The 13,602-nt window shown below is 33.5% G+C and overlaps 1 protein-coding gene across 1 annotated transcript; it reads left to right on the plus strand.

Moving 5' to 3' along the window:
- The first annotated feature begins 3,194 nt into the window (after window positions 1-3,194).
- LOC105627101 (TNF receptor-associated factor 4) lies at window positions 3,195-12,520 on the plus strand. Its single transcript, XM_012208383.1, has 6 exons — window positions 3,195-3,368; window positions 9,232-9,336; window positions 9,427-9,588; window positions 9,899-10,216; window positions 11,165-11,425; window positions 12,167-12,520. The coding sequence occupies exons 1-6, from the start codon at window positions 3,195-3,197 to the stop codon at window positions 12,518-12,520; spliced, it is 1,374 nt and encodes a 457-aa protein (XP_012063773.1).
- The last annotated feature ends 1,082 nt before the right edge of the window (window positions 12,521-13,602 follow it).

A 13,602-nucleotide genomic window follows, 5' to 3' on the forward strand; every position in this document is an offset into this window, starting at 1 on the left:
AAAAAACACTATCTTTGTCGCTTGAAATATTAGGTATAAAATAATATTGGAGATTGTTGTTTTTATATTATTAATTGTTAGCTCGAATAATTTCGTTCGACACAAAGAGTCGAATTCGGTTATCGACATCTCTTGACGTTTAAAAATCCATTACAGACAGTAGTTTGTTTTACATCAAGTAATATATAACTCTTCTATACGTATAATATTGTAAAAACACATCATTTTTTGATAATGTCGTAAAACTTAAATGCTTCAGATAAATAATTAATGAGATATAAAAAGATTTTAACTCGTCCAAAAATTTCACTCACGAATATGTTTCATGATTGCTTTGTTTCATTCTTGTAGTCGGTCATCTGTCAAAAATATATCACGATATTATGAAAATTCACTTCTAGAGATTAACGTTTACAAAATACTGATAAATATCTATTATTTTATATATAAATTATTTTATTCACGCAATTATCAATTATTTTATTCTCAATTAAATGTTACTTATTATTAATTATTTTATTTATCTTTATATGAAAGGTTTCTTAAATTCGCAAACAGCAAAAGAAATAAAAAGCTGGAGAAACAAAAAATGTTAATATAGAGGACTATAATAGCGGTACCTAATATTAATTAATTATTATGCTCCCAAAATGATTCGAGCAACGATGGTGCAACGCTCGGCAAGTGAGACGCGTGTACGGTACGCCTAGATATTTATTCGACCGGCGACCTGGCTTATTCGGCTTCGTGGTCGGTAATTCACACGAACCCGATGATCCACGCGAGCGGATTGCTTTCTCGATTGTCAGGAGAAGATTTGGAATGGCCGGCCAAGAGGGCCGCGACTTCTTCCCTTCGCCGATTATCGGTGGGGGGAAGGTCGAAGAAGGCCGCAGCTGAGTTAGATCCGGTCCGCGCACAGTTGAAGGCAGTTGAATGCACGGTGTGCATACCGGGCGGCGATATAGGTCCGGCGATGTCGTTATTCTCTCCCCCCTCCCTCCTCCTCCTCCTCTTCACCCCACTTTATTCCCTCCCTTCCTTTTCTCCCCTTCCACGTTCGCGATCCGCTTGTTACTCCACAAATCTGCAGTTGGCAACACGTGTATCTCTCTCTCTCTCTCCTTTCTGATCATCGCCGATAGAACTCTTTGTCTCCAAAAGGGAAATATTCCGATATCGAAACGGAAATCAGACTCTTTTTTAAAGGCTCTTTTCGCACGGAGATCAGTTTCTTTATAGGTCGGTTTTTTATTGCTGCACTAAACTGCTTTATTAGAACTCTTTCTTTCTTGATTTTGCCAAATCAAATGTATACTTCATTTTGAAAAGTGTGTACTTCCAAAAGTATACACTAGTTCAGCCACAGATATATAAATTTTTTATATCGGGAAATCGCGTAGTTTCTCGCGATTCTTGTCGATAATCGGGAGAAAAGAGGAGGGATGATGTGTTTTGACAATTCAGGTTGTCATAGAAAATGAATTTTAAAATTCCCTGACTTTTTCAGATGAAAATGGAAAATTTTCCACGAATAATATAAAATGTAAAATTTTATTATATTTAGAAGATTTTTAGATCAAGGATTGTAAGAGAACTAGTCCATATTAAAAACAACGGAAAAAAAAGCTTGTAGTAACATAATAAAATTTTGGATGCAAATTCAAGTCAGCAAAAAATTAATTAGTTTTAGAAAAAAGAATACAGTTATGACGAAAAAGAGGGATCAAATAAAAATACTGAATAAAATATAAATTTTAATTATTTTATTAAAATCGTTTAAAGTGCACAAGTTTTGAACATATTTGATTATAATATAAACATGTGTCAGATATAATTTAAAAAATTATAATGATTATCTGGAATAGAAGTAGGTTCAGAGAATTGTGAGTAAATTTCGAAATTCCAGACTTTTATTACATTTTCCCCTGACTTTTTCCGATTTTCCAGATCTGTGGTAACCCTGCAATTATATTTTGTAACGAAATTAAAAAAAAAAAACCGATGTTTTAATTATCATGGAATGATCTAAGCAAACATTTTGAAAGCTATTCTCTGCAGGTTTGTACAGGATCGTACCTGTTCGCCGTCTAGAAGAAAAGAGAGAGAAGGAGAAAGAGAGAGCGCATTCCTGTTTTACATGCACATGTTCCTTCATTCACGACCTGACTCTCCCTCCTTTCCACTTCCCGACAGTGTTCTTCTCTCAGTTATCATGTTTCCCCCAGTTATCTTCTCTCAAAACAAAAGTCTATTCTTACAGGGGCGGATTAGTCTAAAGATCGGTTTTGTCAACATCTTGTAATCTTAATCAACTGCTCCTTTCATCTTCTTTTATTTCTGATTCAACAGATAAGATCTTAAACTAACTATATCCAATTTATCAACATTAATCTAACATCATATTATAAATCTATTGAATTACAATTTACGAAACAGGTCGCTCATTCTTTCTTGTACAGGACGCGCGCGCGCGATCACCTTCGTTATTGATTGAAGTCATTCATCGTTTCAAGTTCCCACACTCTTTTAGGAGAGATATCAGGAAGTTACAGAGGATAATGATTGCGGGTAGACCGAGAAACTGGGAAATTACATTCGCATGATCGCATCATGCACCATCCTTCACGGAGCCAGTCTCCCGGTCGCTCCAACGGCTCTTCTGGTTCGCGACCGATTCTTCCCCCTTCTCCTCCATCTCCTCCTTCGCCGCCTCTTCCTCTTCCTCCTCCACCGACGGTTTAACCACCACTACTACTACCGTCCTCGTCGTCCCCATCGACACCATGATGGGGTCCAGAGGAGTTGCAGAACTAGTCACAGCCTGCGTGTCAGTCCATCAGTAAACTCGGTCTTGTACGTTACTGAGCCGAGAGGAGTACTATCGTTTACTTAAGCGTTCACATTTGGCAAGTTTCTTGAGGTTTACTTGAAGTCAAGTCGGATTGTATCGTATACGAACAGATAACTTCCTGTCGAGTGTCACGACCGCGACACTCGAAACGGCCTGAGTCACGAGATTTCTCAGGAAACGATCGCGAATAAAAAGTGCGAATTACTCGGGACCGTGGGAACGCGATTTAAATATAGGAAACAGGGACAAGCCATGTCCCTCTTTCGCGAGTCGCGAAATTGAATGGTGAACCCGAGTCATCTCGGTTGCGCGAGTGACGTTAGTGCCTTTAACATTGAAGATGGTGCGCGGTCTGTCGCAGTGGACCAAGACCCTAAGCTTTCCGGCGAGGGTGTCACCTCAAAGACCCGCCAAGGAGTCCAAGGTTTTCCACGTAAGCCCCAGTGCTAGCCCCACGTCACCGCCCAGCCCAATCAACGACACCATGGACAAAGCGCCTATAATTACCGATGAGGTTTGATACATTTCTTTTTATTTTTTATTTTTTATTTTTTAATTTTTTTGCCTTATTTTTCCTTCTTTTTTAGCTTTTTATTAATCACTCGTAAAGTAACAGGACAATAACAATGCTTTCTTAATCCGAAATATCTAACATATTTCTAGACAACTGCTTGATTATAAAAAAAAAACGATATATTTATAATAATTTGTGTGAATATTGTTTGATAATCAATTTGTCTTCATTTCATTGAATTTTATTCTTTCTGTTATGTCATTTTTGTAATGTAATGTAAACTATAATGACTCCATGATAATGTAAACTATAATACGCAAGGAAAAAGAAAAAGAGAGATCCGTTAGAGATTAAATTGCGGTTAAATCAACGGAAACGTTGGTTTCCTATATATATCAACATCATTTCCGGCGAAGACATCGGGAATATAAGTTTACGGTGATCCCGTCGAGACCGTTGACTCCAAGATTGCGTTGCAAGAATCCCGCGCCAGGAGAACGGTTCTTCTTGACAGTCGCGTTTCGGTATTGTCGCCAGATGCTGCGCCAACGATGACGACGACGACGGGGATTTTTCTTCGTGCTTCTATATGATTCGTAGAATTTCGTGCATGAGCACCCGGTGCTATCTCACTGGAATAAAATATTAGCTGTAAGGCACGACCGGCGGGCAGCGGAAGCGTGGGAACCAAGCGTAACAGATGGCCTCGACTGCTTCCGAAGTCGTTCGACCTCTCCTCCCGTTGCTTCTTCTCGATCCGATGATCGAGACGGTGACGCGAAGTATTCGGTTAAAAGAAACACACCCGAGTGTGTTTCATAATTGACTTACTTACCGCAATTTCCGGATCCCGGATTCTGAAAAGAATATATATATTAAATTGGAGTTAACTGATGTTAGCAAATGCAGCACCTTAACAAAATGAAAAATTCTCAAAAACCTTCGAATTTGAGCTTTAACTTCGAACTTTTTGTTCGTGTAAAAAATTAATAAATAATTAAAAGTATTTGTTTCAAGGCACCAATTTTTTCTCTCATTTTTGTCAAAAAAAATTTCTCTGAAATCTTGGAGTTCGAACTTCATCTTGAAACTCTTGTTCGTGTAAAAAATTAATGAATAATTAAAAGTGTTACTTTCAAAACAACAACCTTTTCTCTCATTTTCGACGAAAGAATTCTCTGAGACTTCAGAGTTTGAACTTCATCTTTAAATTCTTGTTCATAAAAAATTAATGAATGATTAAAAATGTTAATTTCGAGGCAAATACCTTTTCTCTCATCTTCGTCTAAAAAAATTTCTCTGAGGTCTCAGAGTTTGAACTTCAAACTGTTGTTTGCGTTAAAAATTAACAATATTTTTCATAATTGATTTGTAATCATCTGAGCCGTTTCTTTATATTGTTAATTTTAATGATATTAATTTCAATGCCATAATCTTTTCTCTAATTTTATATTTTAAAAAATTGAAAAAAGATTATTTATCATCGATTCTTTAATTAAAGACTGAATCTAACATGCTAGTCAAATTCAAAGTTATATTTTCTACTATATAGATAAATATCAAATTTCAAATTATGTCTGCAGATCTTCATCGGAAAAAATCTTATTCGAAATTATTTCTAAGTTCTGAATACAATACACTGTTCTTTTTCTTCTATTATGTTGAAATGTATGAGCAGTAAGATACAATCGTTGTATAACGCAGATTAGCGAATTTAATAAGGCTTTAGAAAGTGGGAAGATATATTTTCGCGTTCTAGGGAGAAGTTTCTTAGACCCCCTGATATGCTTGATGGTGTATTAGTCTTCACTCTTCAGCTGCGAACGTGCATTTCAAATCTAAGAGAGAACGCGCACATCCGCAATTGTCGCAACCTTTTGTGGTTCCCTAGTGTCATCCTCCGCTGCTCAGGAATGCGAGAATGTGAGATAACGCCGAACGATGGTTACGTTTAGTCCAACGAGCAACATAATTACGGTGTGGTATATTAAAAGCTCTCGGCTATTCTTCGTTTCTCGTCCCCGCTCTTCCCACGACGACGACGACGACGACGACGATGACAATGACGACAGTGGCATTCTCCGGTTGGTCTACGCCGGAAGTGGCGCGGCTTCGCGTTCTCCTCCTCTTCCTCGCGCATTGTTCCTCGCCGTGCATTCCACGACGATGAACTCCATCGTTCGAGTGAACGAGAACGTTACGCTCCGTGGCAACTCGCTCTGCGAGGGGAAACCGTGAACCTCCATCCGTTTGCGAGCATTCTATATCGCACGCAAAACCCGCTAAGGCTAACGTAAACAATCACCAACTTTAGTGACGCAAATGGACACATCTCATCTTGCCTTCTCCATTTACACTTTTTCTGAAACAGTTCTGCATACAATTGTCTGTAGATTCCGCATGCACACGTGGAAGAAATATTGAAATAAAAAATTATTCTGATTTTTCTTCACGAATTGACCTACACTGAGAGGAAAGTTTTTGGTATTTGTGATTATAATTACATAATATCACAATTATGATGGCTATAATATTAGTATAAATAATAATTATATTTACACAGCTTTATATCATAAAATACATGTAGTTGGTATTGAAAGTAACTATAACTTACAATTAAATTATGATAATTGCATTTTTATATATGTGTATAATATATATACAATATAGTCATTTTGAGTGTCAACTATATATATTTTTTTATAGAACTATAAGTAAAATTATTATTACTAACATTATAACAGTAATAACTGTGATTATGATATAATTATAATCACAAATACTAAAAATTATTTTTCTCACAATTAGTGTAATTTATATAAATTGTATCGTTGAGCACGAGTCTATTTGAAAATCTTTCCTGTATATATTGAAGAACGGAATGTATAAAGAGATTTTATATAGCATATACTTTATGAGAAATTTTCTCAGAGGACATACGTTCTCTGAAACTCCCTTCAGGATGTCCCTGGGAGATTTGCGATGTATGGAATTGTATCTCTTTTAGAAAAAAAAAGAAGCCAAATAACAAAAATAAAGAATATATAAAGAATAGGATAATATAAAATTATGTGAGATATAGGAATTTGAAACATTTCTGAGAAGTATAAAAATTCAGAAAGTGTCATGAATTATGTAATTGTTTACATCACCTGTTTACATCACATTAAGCTCTTTTTATATCAATATTTAACTCTATCTATGAATAATGTATACATTTTAAAGCTAAATAAGATCGAAAACATTAATTTATTAACAATTAATAATTTGTGAACTAACGGTTTCTCGAGCAACAATAAAATTCCTATGCGTGTTCAGAACAGGAAGGAATTGAAAGAACGGTTTTGCGTCATAATTAGTGTGCTTTGAATAGTTAAATCGACTCATTTTTTTATCACCTCGATATGATTTAAGATTCGACTGTTTTTGGAAGCGAGGAGGCGGAGATCAAACGCATGTCGCGTCGTATGTTAATTTTTGACCATTCACCAAGGTCGTTGGATGCGAAAAGAGGTAGACGGTTATTCGAATGGAGTGCGAGTTCGCAACAGTCGATTCGTGGGAATATCTTGATGTCGTCAAGGAGAATGTAAGGTATAATTTTTATACCATTTACATCATCGAATCCATTTTGCAGTGGAGTCACATCAAAACAGACGATAAGCAGAATACCTGAGAATGTTGTCATCAAACAGCAATCGGATTAATTTTTTAAAAATAGAATAATATGAAATAATAAATGTTATTATGCAACCTAAATCAGGAATATTACATCAAGATGCGCTTGTTATTCTATAGATTCTATATATGGATCTCGATCTAAAATGCGTCTGGTTCGTTGAGGTCAGGCAAGAGACAAATCATGCTGCGTAAATTACGCTTACTATTGATCGTTTATGATGGCAATGACAGTGAATATTTAACATCGAACATATTTCGACGCTGCAAGGCATGAAGAATAAGTAGAACATGCGAAGATCGATTGTCCGTTACTTTACCGTAACGTCATGCTTACCTGCGGTGCCCAGTATTCTAATATCGGAAACCTAGTACGATGCAAAAAGAGCTCCGAGGAGGGAACAATAGATGAGTTAATAGAGCAGAAACTTTAGAGTTATATTTATTATTATTATTATTATTATTGTTATTATTATTATTATTGTATTAATAACTTTATCTCCTTTTTTAATATGAAATCTTGTCGGTTTCTTTATTTATTAATGTAATTTCATATAATGATATGAAAATCTTTATATGATATATTCGAATGCTATGATTTATTCTTCGCTTTGTATCGATTTACTTCGTACGTGACAAGTATCTCAGGTTCTTTGATTTTTTTTCATGTATGTATATCATGTTTCCGATTCTTCTTTTTTTTAAAGGGTTCCAAATACAATACAATTTTGAAGCGTTCGATATAAAGCATTCGAAAGCGATCTTGAAAGGGAGAAGGTAGGTTTGTCCCTTTCATTTCTTTTCTGTTTATATCTCACCGCTAGGCTGGTTGCGTTAGGTTCCTCGACCTTGCCGGTCATACAGGTTTCAACTTCCAAGCACCTTCGAGCGTGTTCGCACACGCATTTATATACACCGGATTTGTATACGAATGGTTGATCGGATCTTACGATTCCTTTTCCTGAACTGATGTGCTGTCCAAGAAAATAATTTTGACAAATAAGTCCAATAGAAAGATAGAAAAAAAAAGCAGAGAGAAAGAGAGAGAGAGAGAGAGAAATATAACTAAAATTTTTAGTAATGTACGTATATCAATGTTTTGTTAATTATTTTTCACAATTGTCTATCACTTTGACATAATCAAAATATTTTTTATCTTTTGGCAATTTTCTATCTTTTTAAAACTAAAAAATAAATAATTAACGAACAATTATATTGAATTATACTTATTGTATTATACTTATTGTATAACATATTATAAATTTCCAAATTTTTACGTATTCTGGCTAAACAAATGTTACAATCCATACATACAGCATACTTTATCTCAGAGATAATTCTGCGAATGTTCTTGGTACTTTAGGATATTCTCAGAATGTTCTTCAGAAATGTCTCTTGGACATTTGTGGTATATGGGAATCTTATGATAATAAAAATAAAATATATTTTACATTGGTCTATTTGCGAAAATAAGTTTGAAAACACTTTAGATTATGTACATCAATGATGCAATCGCTTGAACAACACAACAATGGGTTTAAAGTATTCCTGGCTTGTATCTCCCACATGGTTCTCTGCATGAGACATTATCTCCCATGGCGCTACATTCTGTATTATCACTTTGATATTTCGAAAAATAGCCCAGCCGGTGATATCCTGAAAAATAATTTTCCGATTATCACAGATCAAATAAACTGCAATTTAAACAAATTGCACGAACAATTCAAAATAAAGAGTCCTTCCAGTTTGCAATTCAAGTGAAATCATTTTTAAATCATTAATAAATAATTCTCGTTAATTTGTGGCAAAGATTTATTGAAATTTATTTATAAACAATATTATGCATTATGTTCTTTTATTGAATGGAAAAACTTCAAGTAATTAAATTAAAAGTTAATTAAAATTACACTTTAACTTTCTTATAAGTTTTATAAGTTTTATAAGTTTTAACATATTTTAAGAATAAAAAATAAAATATTATTTCAAGTATTTTGAGGAAAAAGGATCCTAAGGTAACGGAACTTTGCTAAAAAGATTCTCTGAAAAGTATGAATTCTATTAATAAAAATCCAGATGTTTAAATTTCGAGTTACGGTATATGGCGCACCAACTGTTTTACGTTTTATGTTTCAGCAAACAGCAAACAGACGAAGGTAAATAACATCTTTGTCTCGGTCTTTTTCAGAACTTCCAAGACACGGAGGCAGAAAAGGCAATAATGGGCTCCATCGTATACTGCATACATCACAAGGACGGTTGCAAATGGTCGGACGAGCTGAGGAAGTTGAAGGTAAAGTCATCGTAAAAGAATGCTCGGTATTACAGAATGAGAATTGTGTCTCGATGGACCAACTAAATTTAGATGTTGTTCTTATCGCAGGCGCACCTGAATACGTGTAAACACGATGCGATTCCTTGCGGCAATAAATGCGGAGCGATGATACCTCGCGTACTCATGGAGGATCATCTGAAGTATACCTGCGCTCAGCGTAGAGCTCGTTGCGACTTTTGTGCCAAAGAATTTACCGGACACACTTTAGAGGTATATATTTATTCAAAATAATAATTATATAATGAAATTATGTCATTATATCATTATTTTAAATATTTAATTGAATATTATTGCTTTGCTAGTTTTACCTCTTTTACTTGATATTTCATTCGCTTAAGCACGCACAAGTCTTATTTTAGTTGTTTGTTTCTGTAATTTCAAATATTTGTAACTTCGATAAATTTAATTAATTTTATTAAATATAAACCGGATTCTTTTTTTTAAATTTGTTACTTCCATTAGACATTTTTTTAAGAATTATTGGTTCCAGAAGATAATTGTAAAAACATAATGTTTGCAGAAACACACGGGGACATGCGGTTACGAGCCTCTTTATTGCGAAAACAAGTGTGGTATGAAGGTGCAAAGGCGACACCTCGGCCAACACAAGCTGGGAGAGTGTGCCAAAAGACTAGTCGCCTGTCGTTACTGTAACAAAGAATTCGTTTTCGATACGCTCGGCGCTCATCACGCGAAATGCGGTCGATTCCCAGTAGCATGTCCTCATCGTTGCGAAACCGCGGTGCTACCCCGAGAGGATCTCGAGGTTCACCTGAAGGATCATTGCACCACGCATCTGCTTTCTTGCACGTTCAAGGACGCTGGTTGCCGCTTCAAGGTATTATTTTTTCGCATGTCATAGCTTATGTCTGCTTATAATAAAAAGGTAAATAAATTTAAAAATTGAAACAGGTTTATTTCTACGAAATACAATACTCGAGGTTTAGAATGAGAAATTGATACGAAGAGATTCGAGTCTCTTTTTAGTCTTTTATATATATCACATAAATATCTTAACATCACTCTGAAATATAATTGAATATTTAATAAGAAATAAAAGATTTACTTCACATACTTTAATTTTTTTCTGTATATGACTTTAAATTTTCTTCGGAAAAATTTGCGCTTTTCTCTTTTCCGAGATTGAGAAATAAAGAATGAATAATAAAAAAACAAATTAATTGATCGATTGATTCGATGAAGTAAATACAAATTTTCCTAACTTTGAGAATTTAAAATCAAAAGTAAAATTTAACAGGATAAATGAGAGTACAGCGCAATTATCAGTACGAAAAAAATAAAATAATAATTTTATTCTTTTATTCTCAAATTTACGATGGCATCCAAATAAATTGTACTTTTTGATTTACTTTGAAGGCCTTCTCAGTTTTGAATTACAAAATTAGTTAAATCTACAATTTGTTGATGCTCAATTTGACATGTAGAGGATGTACACACTAATTTCGTAATTCAATGCTGAAAACTCCAAAGTGAATCGAAACGTACAATTTATTTGAATGACATTGTAAATTTTAGAATAAAAGAGTAAAAATATTACTTTATTATTTTGCGTACAAATAACTGCGCTGTACTCTCATTCGCCCTGTTGGATTCTACCTTTAATTTTAATATAGACAGTAACGACTGTCTATATTTGTTATAATTGAAGTGATTTGAGAATTTAAAATATTTATAATTTGTTAATTTGCTTAAACGATACTTATTCTTTCATTTAATATTTTAATTCTAGTCCAAAAGATGTTACATCATGATTTTTCTGTAACAGGGAAATAGATTCTCGTTAGACAAACATCTGGAGGAATCCGCAAAGATGCATCTAAGTCTCATGTGCAGTTTGGTGACGAAACAACAACATCAAATTACTAGCTTGAAATCAGCGATTAGCAAGCTATCGTTAAATTACACGGGCACGCTTATATGGAAAATTACGGATTATGCCGCCAAGATGTCGGAAGCAAAAGCGAAGGAAGGGATGGAGCTTGTCAGTCCACCTTTTTATACTAGTCAATACGGATACAAATTACAGGTACGTTACATATGTAAATATATCAATAATCAATTTTTGACTCGATTTTCGTTTGGTGTCTACTCTCTTGTTGCTGCATCTTAAAAGCGTAATAAAAATTGTACGATACTCTGCTTCAAGATGACTCTACACGGTCAGTAATACTGAACAGTAATACTGATAGTATACATTAATATTTTTAGTATTTTTACAACACAATCAATATTATTGATAATATATTTCATTTTAGTTTTACGTACATTATTTATTGTGACATAATGTGACATGAATTCTAATAAAACGATACTGATGCACGAAAATAAAAATCCAGTTCTCCATCAGTATTCTACATCAATTCATTAATCACACACACATGATCAGTAATATTGCCAGTATTTGTTAATACTGACAGTATTATTTACATATATAATATATAAAAGTAAATTATATATTTCATCAAATTTATATCATTGCAATTAATGAGACAAAGCTTTAAATGAAGTATTAAAAGAGATCTATTATAAAAATTATTACAAGATTTATATAATAAAAATGTAGTCACTCAATCTCATATATTATATTTTTCAGAGTAATTAAAAGCATAAATAAATAAGTATACAGAATAGAATTTCGTTTCCTTAAGACTGAATTGCGGATTTTCTGTGTCGGGCATTTTAAAAATATATTTATGTTGTCTGGTTAGTTGGCATTAAAAGATTAAATGTTAAATTAATTCGCTAAAAAGATTTTTCGATTTTATAGGCTTCCATCTTTTTAAACGGAAACGGGACCGGAGAGGGCAGTCATATATCGATATACATAAAAATCCTACCTGGCGAGTATGATGCGCTTCTGCGATGGCCATTCTCGCACAGCGTATCGTTCACAATGTTCGATCAGACAGTCATCGCGGAAAAGGCTTGCAACATCGTAGAAAGCTTCATACCAGACCCGACATGGAAGAACTTTCAACGGCCGAGTCGTGAACCAGACTCTCTTGGTTTCGGTTTCCCAAGATTTGTTTCTCATGAAATGGTAAAGAAACGACACTTCGTCAAAGACGATACCATGTTTATTCGAGTTAAAGTGGATCCTAGTAAAATCGTAGCGGTCTAAGGGAATGCATTAACGATTTTGAAGAAACGTTAATGTTTCTGCAAATAGACATTATGTGATATTTCTGAGTACTCGCTTGACGGGACATATGGTACTTATTAACGTCGTTTTAAATAATGCACAATAGTTTATTTTAAATCGACTAAAAATGCAAATTATATTGCCGCCTGTCTGCGTCATAATAGGTTTCATTTATTCACTCGTGTTATACTTGCCGATAATTGTAATAATTAATTTATTAACACTGCCAAATGCGCAATACGCCGGAATGCATTAATTTTTTTCAAATTCCTAATTTTATATATATATATATATTTTAATGAAAAATGTTATTATTATCTAATCTTTTTTTTGTGGTTGATTATAATCGAAGCATGCAAAAACTTAATATTAATTAATACTTATTATGCGATATTTTGCGAATATTTTCGCTGTCTTTCTAATAATTTTTTACACAAAATTTGTATATTTTTGAAAAAAATCTAACAAATGAGAGTAGAATGCCTCGACTTTTCTAAAGAATGGCCTTACGATCGCGCGATTATTTTTAAGGAGAAAAAAATCAAAGATTGTTAAGGGACTGTGTGTATTATAAGCTTAGCAAATGTAAATATAAATGCCATAGGATAATGGACAATGAATAAGACAATCGAGCAATCACCGATGTAAATATGCACTTATTATATATAGTGAGAAAATGTGATCGAGATATGCTAGTGAATGTATGTAACAGTATGAAAATAAGCTAGCTAATAAAAGCATTATATAATATTCAAATATATCGTGTATTTTATTCCCTGTATCTATATTATATTATATTATACATAATCTAATACAATTGAGATATTGGTGACACATATCAAGAAATATATATAATATATATAATTGAGTACAAAAAATAAATTATTAAATATAAAAATTTTTTGATGTATACAATTAAACATAAAAATTATAAAAATATTCTCTTCCTCTCTCTCTCTCTCTCTCTCTNTNTNTATNTATNTNTATATATATATNTATNTNTATACTATATATACTACTATATNTNTATNTNTATATATATATATATNTATNTNTNTATA

This window comes from Atta cephalotes (genome assembly GCF_000143395.1).
Source record: "Atta cephalotes unplaced genomic scaffold scaffold00008, whole genome shotgun sequence".
Taxonomy (NCBI): domain Eukaryota; kingdom Metazoa; phylum Arthropoda; class Insecta; order Hymenoptera; family Formicidae; genus Atta; species Atta cephalotes.

Coding starts and splice junctions, on each gene's coding strand:
- LOC105627101 (XM_012208383.1), top strand. CDS start 3,195: ATGGTGCGCGGTCTGTCGCAGTGGACCAAGACCCTAAGCTTTCCGGCG. Junction 9,337..9,426: donor ACGAGCTGAGGAAGTTGAAG/GTAAAGTCATCG, acceptor TTCTTATCGCAG/GCGCACCTGAATACGTGTAA. Junction 10,217..11,164: donor ACGCTGGTTGCCGCTTCAAG/GTATTATTTTTT, acceptor TTTCTGTAACAG/GGAAATAGATTCTCGTTAGA.